Source organism: Sapajus apella, unplaced genomic scaffold, assembly GCF_009761245.1.
Source record: "Sapajus apella isolate SASKATOON/1434 unplaced genomic scaffold, GSC_monkey_1.0 scaffold123, whole genome shotgun sequence".
Lineage (NCBI taxonomy): Eukaryota > Metazoa > Chordata > Mammalia > Primates > Cebidae > Sapajus > Sapajus apella.
This window is the reverse complement of record NW_022437063.1, coordinates 3,784,210-3,801,888: the sequence shown is the minus strand read 5'-3', so window position 1 is coordinate 3,801,888 and position 17,679 is coordinate 3,784,210. Positions and strand designations below refer to the sequence as shown.

General features: G+C 54.2%; 1 protein-coding gene and 1 pseudogene across 2 annotated transcripts in view; both read left to right on the top strand.

Annotated features, from left to right (window-relative positions):
- Positions 1 to 3,594, top strand: part of CERK (ceramide kinase) — a 38,325-nt gene extending 34,731 nt beyond the window's left edge. Inside the window, exons 13-14 of the mRNA XM_032261510.1 lie at positions 458 to 666; positions 3,393 to 3,594. Coding sequence (XP_032117401.1) covers positions 458 to 666; positions 3,393 to 3,465 — 282 coding nt within the window. The 3' untranslated portion in view covers positions 3,466 to 3,594. The remainder of the gene's footprint in view (positions 1 to 457; positions 667 to 3,392) is intronic.
- A 206-nt stretch (positions 3,595 to 3,800) lies between these two features.
- On the top strand, positions 3,801 to 6,051 carry LOC116538925 (annotated as a pseudogene). The gene is made up of 2 exons (XR_004263847.1): positions 3,801 to 3,842; positions 3,947 to 6,051. The product of XR_004263847.1 is annotated as an uncharacterized LOC116538925 (transcript).
- The last annotated feature ends 11,628 nt before the right edge of the window (positions 6,052 to 17,679 follow it).

Here is a 17,679-nt window from a genome sequence, read left to right as displayed (position 1 = left end):
GGGCTCAGGGGAAGGTGGGCCGGGGGGAAGGTGGGCTCCGGGGAAGGTGGGCACCGGGGAAGGAGGGCTCGGGGGAAGCTGGGCCCCGGGGAAGCTGGGCTCCGGGGAAGGTGGGCACCGGGGAAGGTGGGCACCGGGGAAGGAGGGCTCCGGGGAAGGTGGGCTCGGGGGAAGGTGGGCCCCGGGGAAGGTGGGCCCCGGGGAAGCTGGGCCCAGGGGAAGGTGGGCTCGGGGGAAGGTGGGTGCCAGGGAAGGTGAGTGCCAGGCTTCCCTTCGTCTCTGAGCTGTCAGGTCAGCCAGAAAGGGAACCCCAGGGCCCTACACAAGCAGCTGCATCCTCCGGGAAGGGCCGTGCGTGCACCAAGGCCTGAGAGAACTCGCTGTTGGCCTGGGCCATTCTGCCGCCCCACCCGGAGGACATTAGAGCTGAATTGTCCTTCTCACTGTCTCTTGGTAGTTTGACTTCACTTTTGTTGAAGTTTATCGCGTCAAGAAATTCCAGTTTACGTCAAAGCATGTGGAGGATGAGGACAGTGACCTCAAAGAGGGGGGGAAGAAGCGCTTCGGGCACATCTGCAGCAGCCACCCCTCCTGTTGCTGCGCCGTCTCCAGCAGCTCCTGGAACTGCGACGGGGAGGTCCTGCACAGCCCGGCCATCGAGGTCAGGTACGTGCAGGGACCTCCAGCCACCAGCGCCAGCCCCTCCAGCCCCGAGGTGTCTGGTCCAAGCTGCCTCACCGAGGGGTATTCCCTGGGGCTTTGTAACAGAATGTTTTAGAAATTCACTTTTCTTTCCCTATGTCAGTATTGAAGGAGAGGCCATTACACACATTCTGGGAAGATGCCAGGGTGCGAGTCCTCCTGCGTTTGGTTTGCAGATCATTTTCACGGTTGCTGGAAGCCCCTCCGTCTCATTCTTTTTCTCTTCCACACTCTGTGCCCCAGGCTGGCATTGGGCCCTTTGCCCTGCCATTCTCTCCCTCTTCTCCCAAATAACTCAAAAGGCAGAAGGCCAAGGCGGGCAGATCACTTGAGGTCAGGAGTTTGAGACCAGCCTGGCCACTATGGTGAAACCCCGTCTCTACTAAAAATTCAAAAAAAAATTAGCTTGGTGTGGTAGCATGCACCTGTAATCCCAGCTACTCAGGAGGCTGAGGCAGGAGAATCACTTGAACCCGGGAGGTGGAGGTTGCAGTGAGCTGAGACCTGGGTGACAGAGCGAGACACTGACTCAAAAAAACTCGAAAGACAAACAAAGGAAACCGCCTTTATGGGCAGTCCTTGATCCACTGAATCCACCAGGGAAGCGTGGGCCTCAAGGGCCACGGCCAACCACCAAGTGCAGGTGCTCTATGCAGGGAGGGGCAGGAGGCAGCAGCGCTGGGAAAGGCACCCCGAGAATGGGAAGGAGGGGAGGAGGCCCGAGGGAAACTTGGTGTTGAAGGCCATGCAGCCTGGGAAATCCGTGGAGGCATCTATGGCCAGACACAGAAGTTCGGGGTCCCTGGGGCAGGCGCCATGCCCCCCCTCTGGCTGGCTGGGTGGAAGGTGGAAGCAGTGTCCTCCCACATCGACTGGGGCCCATTGTATTTGGAAATTTGTAATATATCACATAACTAGCAGGAATTTGAGCGCAAAGAAAATTGTTTCTCCTTGGAAAGACACAGTAACAAGCAAGTTGATTTTTTTTAAAGGCCATTGAATTAGGTGTGGACATGCAGATTACATGAGGCTGGGGAGCTGGTAAAGCTCTAGGCGGGCTCTAAACTGTTGGCAGGTATCTGTCAGAGCTTGGTCTACTTCAAGGAAGCCCAGCCGGACACTCGTGCACAGAGCGTGGCTCACGGGAGAACCGTGGCAGGCTGGTCAGCAGGCCTACGCCTTCTGCACCAAAAGCTGGGTGACAGATGGCCCTTGAGTGCTTGAAGTCACAGCATATAAGAGGATGCCACCTCTCTGCAGACAGCTCCTCAGATCAGTGACTCCTCCGCCAGCCAGCTCCGGCTCTAAGAAAGCTTCTTCCGTTCACATCCAAACAAACCTAATGGAGGAGGAGGTCTCCACCCCTCTCAAGGCCCGGGTCTGCGTGCTGCTTTCTTTCTGTCAGGGTGGTCGTTGGAAGGTCCTAGGAACACCCACTGCCCCAGGCAGCCGTGCATAGGGACTTTCTCTGTCAACTCGTGACAAGTTTGGGAAGTGGGATTATTTTTAATATTGGCATACGTATTAAAGAAATAGAATAATGTGAAAATTAGGGCAGGCATCAAACAGGTCCTGTCTATCTTGATAAACATTGCTATGCCTTGAGAAGCACACCACTTTTTAAAATATAATTTGTGTGTGTGTGTGTGTGTGTGTGTGAGAGAGAGAGAGAGAGAGAGAGAGAGAGAGAGAGAGAGAGAGCCCAGCTCCATGGAAACAGCCTGTCATTTATTTTTATTTTTTAATTTTTTGAGACAGAATTTCACTCTTGTTGCCCAGGCTGGAGTGCAATGGTGAGGTCTCGGCTCACTGCAACCTCAGCCTCCTGGGTTCAAGTGATTGTCCTGACTCAGCCTCCCAAGTAGCTGGGATTACAGGTGGGATTACAGGCGCCCACCACCACACCTGGCTAATTTCTGTATTTTTAGTAGAGACAAGTTTTCACCATATTGGCCATGCTGGTCTCAAACTCCTGATCTCAGGTGATCTGCCTGCCTGGGCCTCCCAAGATACTGGCATTGCAGGCATGAGCCACTGTGCCCAGCCCTGGCCTGCCACTTAATGCAGGGGTTTAGGTTACTTAACTATGTCTGAGAAGGCTGCGATATTATTAATACATGAAATAAACAGAGCTGTCCTGTGTGGAAAGATGGCACTGACCCAGGGATTCACTCTGGCCACCGAGCCCCTGGGCAGGGGACCTCCAGGGGTCCCCAACCTGCTCCTCAAGCCTGAAGGCTGTTGCTGGCATTGGGCCACCTGTCCTTCTCATCTGAGCATTCCTCACACATCTCTTCCACAAATGGAGTCGCCCCACACGGGCTCCCCGCAGGCCGTGCACACTCAGTACTGCTGAGGACATTGAGGGGGTGGGTGGGTGGAGTGGGCACAGGCCAGAGTGGGCACTCTGCTTTCCATGGGAGCGTTGTCATCTGAATCAGGTGTGCTGATGCCCGTATTTCCCACCTGGCCATCAGTGACCCTTTACAAACTTGGCATCCTGGGAGTCTAAGTGAATGACTCCACACCCAGGACCCGTCATTTCGGGCTGAACTCCCACAGCCCACGGCGACATCTGACCATTCCACGGGGAGTGGGCCCCCGCCGCAGCCCTTGTCTGGGAGTGGGGCTCAAGACCAGCCTTCAGTGAGGGACGTGTGGGGCTTACATGTGGCTGCTTGTCTCTGCAGGGTCCACTGCCAGCTGGTTCGACTGTTTGCGCGAGGAATTGAGGAGACTGAGAAGCCAGACTCGCACAGCTGAGCAGCCGGCTCCTGCTTTCGAACTCGGAAAGTGCGAAAACTATTTAAGAGAATTATTCCAGACTCATTATGTTGAGATATACATTCAAATTTAGAAATTTATTTTTGATAGTTAAACCTTGATTTTAGAAAAAACACCTTTTGTCAACAATTTTGTGACATATTTGGCATTTTCAGTTCTTTTGCGCACCTGCGGGTTCAGCTCACGTCACTTCCCCTTAGCGGACACAGCTGCTGATGGGGGCATTGGCTTCTTAGGTCTTAACAATGTCAACAGCGTAGTTTAGAAAATGGCTCGTCAGTGGCTCTATTGCAATAATTTTAGGGACGTGATTTATGATTTCCACGCAGGTCACACCATCTGGGCCTGAGGTAGCGGTGGGTCACTTTGATCCACTTTGCGGGACTTATTCCGTAATGGTCTGTGGGCAGGTTTTGGGAAGTGGTTGATTCTCTTTGCCTTCATTTCACCTTCCTCTTAGTTTACGGTTAGGTCATCGCTGCTTGATCCCCACAATACTGTGCAACTGCAATGCAACACGGTTCCGGCTTCAGGTGACCCTCGGGAGGTAGACCACGCCCACGCCAGGAAGGGCGCTGGGGGCCTCCATGCCTGCCTCATCACGGCAAGACAATCCGGCTGGGAGCGCGACCCCGGCGCCTGTTCTGGGAGCACCGATCCTGACCTCTGGAAGCGGGCCTGTGTGAAGCACTGGCAGGTTTTGTGCTGCTGAAATGTCACATGCCGATGCCTGATAGTGACGCGAAGCGCCTAACACAGCCGGGCTTGGCGGCCCATCAGGAAAAAATGGGCCGCCCGTGGAGGAGGGGCTGTTCCCAGACTCCGGAAGGATTACTTGGGAGCGGGCCCTGAAGTCTGTGCCCGAGGTCCAGATTTGTTCTTGCCTTTTCTTCACACCGAGTTCTCTGTATTTATCGAACGTCTTGTCCTTTTACACCAGTGTAGTGTGAACTGTGTCTCCGATGTTTGTCTTTTGTCTCGAAGCCGTGGTGGATCGCCGGTTTCCTCTGAAGCACGAGGGCTCTGGTGACCAGAGGACTCTTCCCCGAAGGCATTCCTGCCCCGATTCCAGGGCACCCCTCAACTGTGTACTCCGTCCTTGTTTAGTGCGTATCCATGCCTATGTAGATGATAAGATGTATGTAACTGAGTTTTGTTTGAAATAAGAGACAATGCGGCTGAAACTTTGGTCTCTGAGGAGGGGGCCATGGCCGTCTGGAGCATGTGTAGACACCGTTCCTGATGCTGCCGGGTGGGTTTTGCAGAGACTCCCTTAGTGATTTCGCATTTCGCAGGCAGCTTCCATTTTCAGAATTCCCTGGCATCGATTTCTGTTTTGAAGCATACAGGAAACTTCCCATTTCCTTGTTCAGCCCCACCCAGGTCAGGCAAAAGGGCAGCTTCAACGGCGGATTTTATGGACCACATTATCAGAGATCATTTTGCAAGCCAAATGGTGTAATAATGAATAGTTCAAAGAAAAATCTGGGTGTAAAGAGTAAATATGCCCTGGCTCTTTCTACCACCGTTTGCTCCTGGTTGGAAGGAAACCAAAGATGTAAGACGGGCTGCTCTTCCAGATGGGTGGTGCCTGCCTGTGCCTCACAGCCCGTGCAGCCCGCAGCGTGCCTGCTGTCCAGGAGGCCATGGCTGCCACAGGCACTCTGAAATTGCGCTCCTCACAGAGTTTCCCCAAAAGGTTCTTCTAAGCCTTTATTTTCCCTGGTAAATGTTTCTTAGCCGGGTGTGGTGGCTCACGCCTGTAATCCCAGCCATTCGGGAGGCTGAAGCAGGAGAATTGCTGGAACCCAGGAGGTGGAGGTTGCAGTGAGCTAAGATTGCATCACTGCACTCCAGACTGGGCAATACAGCGAGACTCCGTGTCAAAAAAAAAAAAAAAAAGTTTCCTATACACTGGCCTGCCCTAAAACCCACTACCAATTTTAGCAAAACAGTCCAGGCCAAAGAGGAAGTGTTTTATGTTGAATAAGAAACCCAGCCAGTCCACATGGCCAGCTCCTGAGTGGCTTTGGCGATACTCGCCAGCCACCTGCTGACATTCAGAATCTCAGACCTCGGGACTGCTGTTGAGGTAGTGTGTGTCTGACACCTGCAGAGAGCCCTTGGCTCTCTGTGCGCAGGATGGGTCACCCCCAGACATTCCCGCTTGATAGGCTCTGATTTCTGGGGAGCCTTTTAGATGTAGCAGATATACAGCACCTGTACTTTGCTGTTTTAAGGAAAAAAAATCCGAAGTGCTTGTTAGATAGTGAAAACTTAGGATTGCTTAAAAAGGTTAGTTTTAGCTTCCTCTGTGGCTCCCTGCTGCAAAACAATTAGCAGAGATGCAGTGGACCTGATTCTAGTTTGTTCTAATAGAAGTGAATGGGCGGCACTTGCCTCTGACGGCAGGGCTTGACTTTGATCCTGAACACCTCGTGTAACGGGGAAAGACTGCGTGAAATGATGGCCTCATTCTTCTAATCTTGCTGGTTTCGAGATTAGAAAACGACATTATTTGATCTGATATGTTTGAGAAGACAAAAATAAAGTTACCTGGGCAGATATGGCTTGCTGTCTTTCCTTTACACGTTCCTGTTATTTCCAAAGCAGAATATTTTTCATGAAAACACACACAATTTAAAGAACAAGAATAAAATGAACCAAAGTGTCACTACCACGTATGCCAAGAATATAATGAACCAAAACCAAAACAAAAATAAATAAACTAGAAAGATAGTTCAACTAGAAAGTTTAACTAGAAAGCTCAAACTAGAAAACTGCTGCACAGCAGAGGTAATAATCATGACAGTAAACAGACAACTTACAGAATGGGAAAAATGTTTGCACACTATGCATCTGATAAAGGACTAATAGCCAGAATCTATAAGGAACTCAAATTAGCACACACACACACCCCACACACAAATAATCCTGGCTGACATATGTAATCCCAGTACTTTGGGAGGCCAAGGTATGCAGATAGCTTGAGGTCAGGAGTTCGAGATCAGCCTGGCCAATGTTGTAGAACGCTATCTCTATCAAAAATATAAAAAATTAGCTGAGTGTGGTGGCAGGTGCCTGTAATCCCAGCTTACAGAGGGATTACAGGGTGAATCCAGGAGGCAGAGGTTGCAGCGAACCAATATGGCACCACCGCACTCCAGCCTGGGTGACAGAGTGAGACTCTATTTAAAAAAAATAAATATGCCAGGCGCAGTGGCTCACACCTGTAATCCCAACATTTTGGGAGGCTGCAGCAGGCAGATCTCGAGGTCAGGAGTTCGAGACCAGCCTGGCCAGCATGCTGAAACCCTATCTCTACTAAAAATACAAAAAATTAGCTGGCATGGCTATGAGCGCCTGTGATCCCAGCGATTCGAGAGGCTGGGGCAGGAGAATTGCTCGAACCTGGGAGGTGGAGGCTGCAGTGAGCCGAGATCGCGCCACTGCACTCCAGCCTGGGTAACAAAGCAAGACTCCATCCCAAAAAATAAATAAAATAATAAATACTTCATAAACATTAACTTGTCAACAAACTTGGTGGTATGTTCTGTTTGATCCCTACTAACAGACAAGGAAATGGGCACAGACAGGCTAGGTTACTTGTTCAGAATCACACAGCCAGTGCACAGCAGTGTCAGAAGTCAAGCCCAGGGAATCCCATCATCACCCACTGGGGCCCAGGAAGGGGAAGGACTCACATCTGAGGCCACACAACCAGGGTCCAGCCCCAAGCAGGCTCTTTCTCCACAGATACAGAGCCGCTTTTGGGCCCCTCCTCCCTTCTCTTGGTGACAGTTTTGCCCGTCGGCATCCTGTGGGCAAAGGGGAGGCTGAATTTGTGGTTTGTCGGTGTCTTTCTGGGAATGCAGCTTGATGGAGTCAGTCTTTGCGTGCAGGGAGAGAAGCAGAATGGAGGCTGGCCGGACGACTGGGCCTAGGCCTGCAGATGAGGGAAAGGGGCAGAGAGGACAAGGGATGTGTCCTGGCACTGATATTGCTGAGAGAGACTCCAACCTCCAGGAGGGGCACGCAGGCATAAGGTAGTGGCTGCTGGTTCCCCAGTTGGTGAACAAGGGTTGGCTGTGGGAGGGGCTCCAAGAGCAGTGGGGAGCTGTTAAAGATTCCGACCCGGCCAGGCACGGGGGCTCATGCCTGTAATCCCAGCACTTTGGGAGGCCGAGGCGGGCAGATCACATGGAGAAACCCTGTCTCTATTAAAAATACAAAAATGAGCCGGGTGTAATGGTGCACACCTGTAATCCCAGCTATTAGGGAGGCTGAGGCAAGAGAATCACTTGAACCAGGAGACAGAGGTTGCAGTGAGGTGAGATTGTGTCACTGCACTCCAGCCTGGGAAACAGAGCAAGACTCTGTCTCAAAAAAAAAATATATATATATATTCAGACCCAGCCTCTACCCTCTGCAACAGTTTGTTGCATAAACTGTTCTCCTAGGGAAGGCTTGGAGGGGCCCATGCCTGGGGCACCCAGGTTGGCAGGCAGCCTAGTGGATGCCTCTGGGGAGGCCTCCCTGACTACAGGCCGGCCGTGGAGTGCTGCACAAGAACTCACTTCCACCTCCCTTATGGTGGTGCTGTAGGCAGCCATGTTTGACACCATGTGACTATGCCTGGTGGTCACATGACCCCAAGACACCACACCATAGGTCAGCCCAGGACCAATAGCTGGTAGCAGGAAGCAAGGAGCTGAACAGGTGGATTTAGCTCTGGGGACTTCAGCCTGGACTTCCCAGAAGAGGCAGCTGCTGATGGTGTCCCTGGAGGGTTGAGGATGCAGGGAGGCCTGGGGGTCTTGGGGGTCTTGGGGAGTCTTGGGAATTTAGGGGGCCTAGGAGAGCTTGTGGGGCTTTAGGAGGGCCTAAAGGGCCTTGTCGGGGAGGCCTTGGGGATCGTTGAGGAGCCTGGGAAGGCCTTGAGGGGTCTCTGGAAGATCTTTTGAGACTTGGGGGCCTGGGAAGCCTTGGGGGACCTCCAGAGGCTTAAGGGACCTTGGGAAATCTTTGGGACCTTACAGGGACTGGGGCTTTGGGCAGGTCTTGGAAAGCAAGCGGGGATGGGAGGGCCTGGGAAGGCGGGTGGAGCAGCTCCCCCAGAGGGCCCGGGTCACGCTGTGGCCACGACCTAGGCACTGTGCTCCGGCTCCGGGAGCCCTGGTCATTCCCTCCGTGTGATGGGGGATCCCAGGCCTGCCCCAGCATCCCTGTGACAGGGAAGTGACCCCAAAGGGACAGGCATTGCCCCTGCTCTGAGGCCTGCAGGCCCCACATGCCACTCCCATGCAAAGTCACCCCAAAAGCACACGAGGTTGTGGGGTCTCCCAAAGTCTTTGTGGGGCGGTGGAGGAAGGACCCCATTGTGAGACATCCCCGTGCCCCCAGATCTCCTCTCACGCCGACAGCCTCTCTCTTCACTGGTTCGTATTAAGTGCCCAGCACACAGGAATGTGAGCGTCGTCATGACTGCACTCAGCCTCCTCACCACTGTCCCTGACTTGGGGTTCTCCTTCCCAGGTGGCCTCTCAGGATCTCTCTTCTTGCCTCCAGCGACCTGGAGCCCTTCGCGTGGGAACAGACGCGCCCTGCGATGCTCCTCACGTGAAACAGGAAGAGACTATAAATGAAAACGCCTTCCCCCGTGGGGTTTAGGGTTTTTCCTTTCTTTCCTTTTTTTTTGAGACAGGGTCTCACTCTGTTGCTTAGGCACGATCTCGGCTCACGGCAACCTCCACTCCCCCAGGTTCAAGTGAGTCTCCTGCCTCAGCCTCCCGACTAGTTGGGATCACAGGCACGGGCCACCTCGCCCGGCTAATTTTTTGTATTTTCGGTAGAGACCGGGTTTCACCATGTTGGCCAGGGTGGTTTTGAACTCCTCAGGTGATCCGCCCGCCTTGGCCTCCCAAAGTGCGGCGTGAGACACCGCAACTGGCCCCGCATGGGGTTTAGAAGTAGCTCAGCACAGCATGTGGCGGGTGCCACCCAGGGAGGTGGCACAGGGGATAAAAGTCCACAGAGGACAAATGCAGTCGGTGTGGAAATCAAGCCCCGACTTGTGGGGCCGATGCCGTGAGTAGCCACAAGGTGGCCTCAGTGAGCCCAGGGACCGGCAGGTGCAGGGAAGGTGGGAGGCTAGTGCACAGCTAAGGCTAAGAGAGACGTGGCAGGGTCCCCCTGGGCAGCAGGTGGGGACTCAGCTCACCCTGGTTCCTGGCTGCACAGCTCACAGTGGGCACCTCACCTGAGGAAGAGGAAGGGCAGCCTGCGGCCAGCGGGTGAGCCAGAACCCTCCCACCTGCGCTGGGGCACCGAAGGCAATCACAGGGCAGCTGAACCCACTGCAGAGCAGGGCCCGAGGGCCGGCTTGAGAGCAGGAGCCTCAGGCTAGCTCTGAACAGGCCTCAACCCATCCCCTGTGTCCCCCAAGCCCTTCCCAGCCTCCACCCCCTGCTGCAGGCCACACCTTCAGCCTGGGCCCTTCTGTGCTGAGGGCTGTGCCCTGGAGGCCACGTGGGGCAGACCGGGACTGCCTGGGCCCTGGAGCAGCATCTCTGAGGCTTCAGCCCAGGGGAGCTGACTGGGTTCACGGCTACATTCACACCACACTCCTCCTCCAGGCTGGGCCAGGCAAGAGGAGGGAGATGAAGGAGGGCTGGGATGGCCTTGCTGGTCCTCAAGGTCGCTCATCTCTGGGGTTCAGGCTGGAGCTAGGGGCAGAGGAAGGACAGGCTGGTGGGAGGGGCCAGAAGCCCACTAGGGGGGCTAGGAAGCCCAGACCTAGGGAGGCCCAGGGCCAGGACCTCAGACATTCTGACCTGCCAGGATGCCTGCCTGTGTCCTGCCCCACCCAAAACAAGGTATCCAGGGACACTGGCCTGTGGCAGACATGCCCACAGCTTTGTTGTGTGCCCCTCTTTGTTCCCCTCCTTGTGGGGAGCTGCCCCTATCCCTGCACTTTAACAGGTGAACCTAGTGCCAGCCACTGCCCCCACTCACCAGCCCCTGACTCAGGCCAGATAAGTGAAAACCATCTGACCACAGAGGAGGAGACTGGGGGCACCGCAGGGTCCCAGGTGGCCGGAGGTCAGCCCCAGGGCGGGTGACCGAGAGGCCAGTGGTCTGGAGGATCCTGAGCCCCCCGCAGAGGGGAGCAGGCCCTTGGTGCCTTTCCTTCCAAGAGGGGAATCTAAAGAGAGAGTGTGACATTGATCCAGGATCCACCGTGCAGGTCCCAGTGACAGAGGCCAGTGGAGGTGACCACAGCTCCTGCCCAGGACAGTCCTGGAGACGGATGGTGGGGCTGGTATCTGTCTTAATTTGCTGCATCGCTAGAATGGAATACCGGAGGCTGGGGAATTTATAAAGAAAAGGTGGTGGCCAGGCCTGGAGGCTCACACCCATAATCCCAGCACTTCAGGAGGCTGAGGTGAGTGGATCACCTAAGATCGGGAGTTCGAGACCAGCCTGACCAACATGGAGAAGCCCCTTCTCTACTAAAAATACAAAATTAGCTGGGTGTGGTGGCACATGCCTGTAATCCTCAGCTACTCAGTAGGCTGAGGCGGGAGAATCATTTGAACCCGGGAGGCAGAGGTCATGCCATTGTACTCTGGCCTGGGCAACAAGAGCAAACCTCCATCTCCAAAAAAAAAAAAAAAAAGATTATTTGACTCATAGTTCTTCAGGCTGGTACTAAGAAGCATGGTGCCAGCATCTGCTTCTGGTGAGGCTTCAGGAAGCTTCCATTCATAGCAGAAGGGGAAAGTGAGGAGGCAGCCCATGGAGAAAGGACGGAGGAGAGGAGGGGGCAGAAGGAGGCGCCAGGTTTTCCTTCCTTCCTTCCTTCTCTCTCTCTTCCTTTCTTTCTTTCTTTCTTTCTCTCTCTCTCTCTCTTGCTCTCTTTCTTTCTTTCTTTCCTTCCTTCCTTCCTTCTTTCTTCTTTTCTTTTCTCTTTTCTTTTCTTTTCTTTTCTTTTCTTTTCTTTTCTTTTCTTTCTTTTCTTTTCGAGACACAGTATTTTTAGTAGAGATGAGGGTTTCTCCAGATTGGTTAGGCTGGTCTCGAACTCTTGACCTCAGGTGATCCTCCCACCTCGGCCTCCCAAACCGCTGGGATTACAGGTGTGAGCCAGGCTTTCTTTAACAACCAGCTATCATGGTAACTAATAACAGCAGAACTCACTGTTAACGCAAGCACCAAGCCGTTGATGAGGGGTCCGCCCCCATGATACAAACACCTCCCAGCAGGCCCCACGTCCAACACTGGGGATCAGATTTCAACCTGAGATTGGGATAGGACCACTTTCAGACTGTATCAGCCTCCCAGCAAGGGCAATGTACCTCGTGGTGCCTCCAAACGGCTAGGATAGTACCTGTTTAAATATGTAGGTAAATCTAAGTAACTGTTGGCTGCATAGAATAACATTAATTTTTCATGGTGTTCTATATAGATAAAAAATTTATTTATTTATTTAGACACAGTCTTGCTCTGTTGCCCAGGCTGGAGTGCAGTGGCTTGATCTCAGCCCACTGCAACCTCCTCCTCCCGGGTTCAAGGAGTTCCCCTGCCTCAGCCTCCCGAGTAACTGGGATTACAGGCAACCACCACCTTGCCTGTAATCTTCGTATTTTTAGTAGAGACGGGGTTTCGCCATGTTGACCAGGCTGGTCTTGAACTCCTGACTTCAGGTGATCCGTCCGCCTCAGCCTCCCAAAGTGCTAGGATTACAGGCGTGAGCCACCTCACCCCACCTATACATAAAAATTTTAAGTAGACAAAGGTCGCTGTCCTTACTTCCTTCCAAAGAGTACAGAATGGGGAGGGGAACACTGCCGTGGAGAAATTGACAAACACACCTCAGCCAGGTGACCAAGGTCAATGCCAGCAGTGAGGAGTCATGCTGATGGCATGTCACCTTGTAGGACAGGATGGGAACGGCCCTTACTTCTGCAATCTTCCTCCACAAAACCTCAGTCTACCCCTGAGGAAAACATCAGACATTGCAATCAAGGGGCATCTACACAATTCCTGACCAGTTCTCCTTAAACTGTCCAGGTCGTCAAATACATGGAAAACCGAAGAAATTCTCACAGCCAGGAGCAGCCTAACAGACGTGATGACTCGGTGTCATGCAGGATCCCGCATGGGATCTAGGGCTGCAAAAGCATATTAGGCAACTGGGCATGTGAGTACACGCCCGCAGTCCCAGATACTGGGGAGGCTCAGGTGAGAGCATCATTTGAGCACAGGAGTTCAAGGCTGCAGTGAGCTATGACTGCACCCATGAATAGCCACTGCATTCCAGCCTGGACAACACAGCAGGACTTTATTTGTAGTTGTTGTTTTGGAAGTACACTAGTGGTCAGGTGCAGTGGCTCACACCTGAAATCCCAGGAGGCAGAGGTGAGTGGATCACTTGAGGTCAAGAGTTCGAGACCAGCCTGGCCAACACGGCAAAACCCCGTCTCTACTAAAAATACAAAAATTAGCCCAGCATGGTAGCATGCGTCTGTAATCCCAGCTACTCAGGAGGCTGAGGCAGGAGAATTGCTTGAGTTCAGGAGGCGGAGGTTGCAATGAGCTGAGATCATGCCGCTGTACTCCAGCCTGGGCGACAGAGTCAGACTCCAAATAAATAAACAAACAAACAAATAAAATGAAGTACATTAGGTGACGTCTTAGTCCATTTTGTACTGTCATCACAGAGTACCTGCGACTGGGTAGTTTATAAACAATGGAAGTTCATTTGGCTCCCAGTTCTGGAGGCTGTAAGTCCAGGAACAAGGTGCCAGGATCTGGGGAAGACCTTCTTAGTGTGACACCCCATGGCAGAAGGCAGAAGGGCAAGAGAGTGTACACAGAACCCCTTCTTTTATCAGGAACCCACTCCCACGATAACTAACCCACTCCATTATAACTAACCCACTCCCAAGATAACTAACCCACTCCCAAGACAGCTAACTCACTCCCATGATAATGAAGCCACTCCCAAGGTAACTAACCCACTCCCATGAGCACTAACCCACTCCCGTGAGAACTAACCCACTCCCATGATAATTAATCCAATCCCATGATAATTAATCCACTCCCATGACAACTAACTTATTCTAGAAATAACAGCATTAAGCCTCTCAAGAGGGAAGAGCCCTCATGGCCTAATCAACTTGTGTGCGTGTGTGTGCACGTGTGTGCGTGTGCGTGTGCGTGTGTGTGTGTGTGTGTGTGTGTTTGAGACAGTCTTGCTCTGTCACCCAGCCTGGAGTGCAGTGGTTCGATCTCAGCTCACTGCAAGCTCCGCCTCCTGGGTTCAAGCAATTTCCTTCCCCCAGCCTCCCAAGTAGCTGGGATTACAAGCTCATGCCACCATGCCTGGCTAATTTTGTATTTTTAGTAGAGGCAGGGTTTCACCATGTTGGTCAGGCTGGTCTCAAACTCCTGACCTCAGGTGATGCACCCACCTCGGCCTTCTAAAGTGCTGGGATCACAGGCATGAGCCACCACGCCCACCCTAATCAACTCTTAAAGATCCCACCTCTCAACAGTGTCCCATCAGGGATTAAGTTTCCAACACAGGAACCTCAGGGGGCACATTAAATCCATAGGATTCTATTCCCCGCCTCCCAAATTAATGCCCTTTTCATACATGTAGTGTATTCATTCTATCCCAATGGCTCCAGAGTCTTTTTTTTTTTCCTTTTTTTTTCTTTTTTTTTTTTTTAAGATGGGGTTTCACCATGTTGGTCAGGCTGGTCTTGAACTCCCGACCTCAGGTGATCAGCCCGCCCTGGCCTCCAAAGTGCTTGGATTACAGTGCTTGGATTACACCTGGCCGGCTCCAGAGTCTTAACTCATTCCGGCACTAACGCATAAAGTCCAGAGTCTCGTGTGAGAATCCGATGTGGGTGAAACGACATGATTCATTCCAAGGCCAATCCCTTTCCAGCTGCGAGCAGGTGAAATTCACAGGCTTTGAGCTTCCAACGTGCAGTGGTGGGACAGGCATAGGACAGGCATTTCCACTCCAAAAGGGACACACAGGCAAGAAGAAAAGGGCAATGGGTCCCAAGTAAGTCCCAAGCCCAGCAGGGCAAACAACGTGAATCCCTGAAGCTGGGGCAGATTCTCCTTGAACTTCCTGTCCCACGTTCTGGGCACACCGGGGTGGGGTTGGGCCTGCCCAGCGTCAGGCAGCCCTGACCCCAGGCTCTGCTGAGCTCAGCCCGTCCAGCAGCTCTGAGGGGTCGAGTCTCCTGCCTGCAGCTTTCCAAGGTTACAGAGCGCTCCTCTCCTCCACAACCTGCTCCCTGGGGCCTCTGCCAGCACTGCCCTCCCTCAGATGCCCTCCTTGGCCTGAAAGCCCCTTCTCCAAGAATCCCTCTCCCTCTGGCTCCCCCAGCCCCACTGGGCAATTTGCATCCTGACGCAGGCTAGAGGTTCACACACGGGTCTTCCTTTGCAAAACAAGCCCTTTGTGGCTGGGCATGGTGGCGTACCCCTGTAATCCCAGCTACTCGGGAGGCTGGGGCAGGAGAATTGCTTGAACCCCGGAGGCAGAGGTTGCAGTGAGCCGAGATTGCGCCATTGCACTCCAGCCTGGGCGACTAGAGACAATTACCCTTCCAAAGACAAACGGCATGGGCCAGTGAAATGATAAGAGTGAAACTCCATCTTAAAAAAAAACAAAAAAAACAAAAAGAAAAGAGAAGCCCTTTATGAGCCAGGCCTGATGAGTGCTGGCGTCTGTGCCGACCAAGGAGCAAGCAAGAGGCCGGAAGGAGGGAGGGAAGCACAACCTCCACTCTGCAAAGTAGGGAAACTGAGGCTCAGAGAGCTGGAGGGACTTGCTAAGTTACCCAGCAGGGAGCCTAGATAACCCAGGCTAGCAGTCTGTCTTCAGGGGGCAGAAGGCAGAGCTGCTAAGGAAGAAGACCTTGCCCATGTGGCCCCCAGTGGCGTCCACCCCTATCGGGCTGTTGGGCAGATATCAGGCAGGGGGCAGGGAGCAGGGGGTGGGCTCAGGTTGGGGCGGGTGGTGTCCCAGGGGGGTAGCATCTGGCCCCAGCGCTGCGCTGTCACCTGCTGCCGAAAGGTGGCACACCCAGTTACCCTCAGAAGCCAGAACCCCAAGTTCGGACTTCAATACCCATCCCAAGCCGGCGGCAGGAGTGTGCTCTCTGCCACTTCCCTGGGGCCTGGTGGAGCCCTGCTAAGTGCAGGGACATAACACCCCCCACCCCCGCCCAGAGCCACAGCAGGAGAAGTCCTCCATTTCTTCCATTACCTCCATGCTCCCTCCCCACCACCCCAGACACTGACGTGGGCCTGGGATGCTGATGCAAGTTACAGCAGGGGCGTGCACAGCAGCAGCGCCTCAGGGCTCCCTGGAAACAGGTGTGAAGTTGGCGGTGCATCTCACATCCAAGGGGCCTCGGGTGGGCAAGGGGGGAAGGGGACAGGACAGACTGGATGCACGGCAGACGAAGGGGTGGCCTTGGGGGGGGTGGCTGGGGCTGCTGACTCTGTCTTCGCCGTGGCGAGAGTCCTCTGTGTGCAGGGCCGGCCCCTTGGCCCCCAGATCACAGGTTCCCGCTGGCAGGCACAGCTCGTTCTGGAGTCTCTACCCTTCCACTGTGACTGCTCCTTGCTGCTGGGCCACACCTTCCCCTCCGCTCCTAGTCCCGGCCCTGGTTTGGTGGGTGTTGCTGTGTCCCGGGACCTTTCTCATGAGTCCCTCCTAACCTGAGTCGTCCCCTCCTCCTGAAGGCCGCTGTCCAGCGCGTTCTCCACCGAGGATTGGATACTCTCACGCGTGCACCCTCAAGCACCCGGCTGTGTGTGCCTCCTCCAGCTCCTGCAAGCCCCCAGGGCATCTCTTTGCCCTGTGGCTGCAGTGCTCTGTCACTCTCCCTGTCGTTTCAGGCTGGTGGTGACAGGGACATGGTTGCTGTGGGCTCATAGGGCATCCTGGTGGGGACTTGAACTAGCTGTGTGACACTGATCCAAACACGTTGCCTCTCAGGACTGAGCTTTTTGTCTGTGGAATGGGCACAGTAATGCCCCGCCACCTCCTTCCCAGGTCAGGCGGGAGCAGGCCTGAGTCCCGGGTGTGTTCCGTGCCGGGCTGAATCCTCTGTGCTCCGTGTCTGTAACTGCTCTGTGCCAGCACCAGCTCGCTCACCACTCCAGATCCAGGCGCCTTCCTCCATAGCCCTGGCCCCACCCCTTCTCCCCTAATCAGGATGAAAATAGCAACCGCCGGCACTTCCCAGTGCCATTTGGTGCCAGGTGCTGCCATCTCTGGGGTGTGGCAACGAGGTGACACGGGGAACTGCCAGGAACCCAGAGTCCGCAGACCCTGGGGCTTGGAGTCCTTCCTTCCCTCCTCTCCTTGGTGGCCCAGGGCAGGTTCCTGAGCCCTCTGTGCTTTGGCGTCCCGTGTGATATAACATGTGGTTCTGTGCACATGGAATGACAGCCTGGATATTACATGCTGAGGTGCAAACTTTCCAGGTGCACCTGCTGGGTGCCAGGTCCCATCTCAGAAGGTGAGAGGGAGATGGGATATGACATCGGGCTGGCCTGCCCCTGATACACCCATGCTGCTCACCCACTTATTTCTATGCCTTTGTTTGGCTACAGACAAATGTAGCAAGGTGCCCTTGAGGAGCCAGTGGGCAGGGCGGGGGTGGCGGGCTATGTATGGAGTCCCCTGCTTTCACTCGTCACTGAGTTCTTCTCGAGTCCTGTCATCTTGCCCCCAATTTGCCTGGGGCTCTGAGGCTGACAGGCAGGGGTCAGAGGGCCCCACCGGCCCCTGGTGTGAGCAGGCTCCAAGCCTCCTTCACAGGCCACCCACCAAGCTCAGGGATCCACCATGCCAACTTGGGCCAGCCCCACCCCGCCATCCCCGTGTCCAGCTCTGCTCTGAGCAGAGAAGGGGACAGCCAGCAGTGGCCTTGCCATCACCAGCTGTGTGGCCCTCAGGTTCCAGTGGCCACCCTGGGCCTGTGCCCTTGCATGAGTTTGCCAGGGTGGATGTAACCAGCACCACAGACAGGCTGCTTAGGCAAAGAAAAACAGAGATTCATTTCCTCATGCTTCCAGAGGCTGGAGGTCCGAGCTCAATGCGCCTGCAGGGCGGGCTCCTCCTGAGGCCTCACTCCTGGGAGTGGAGAT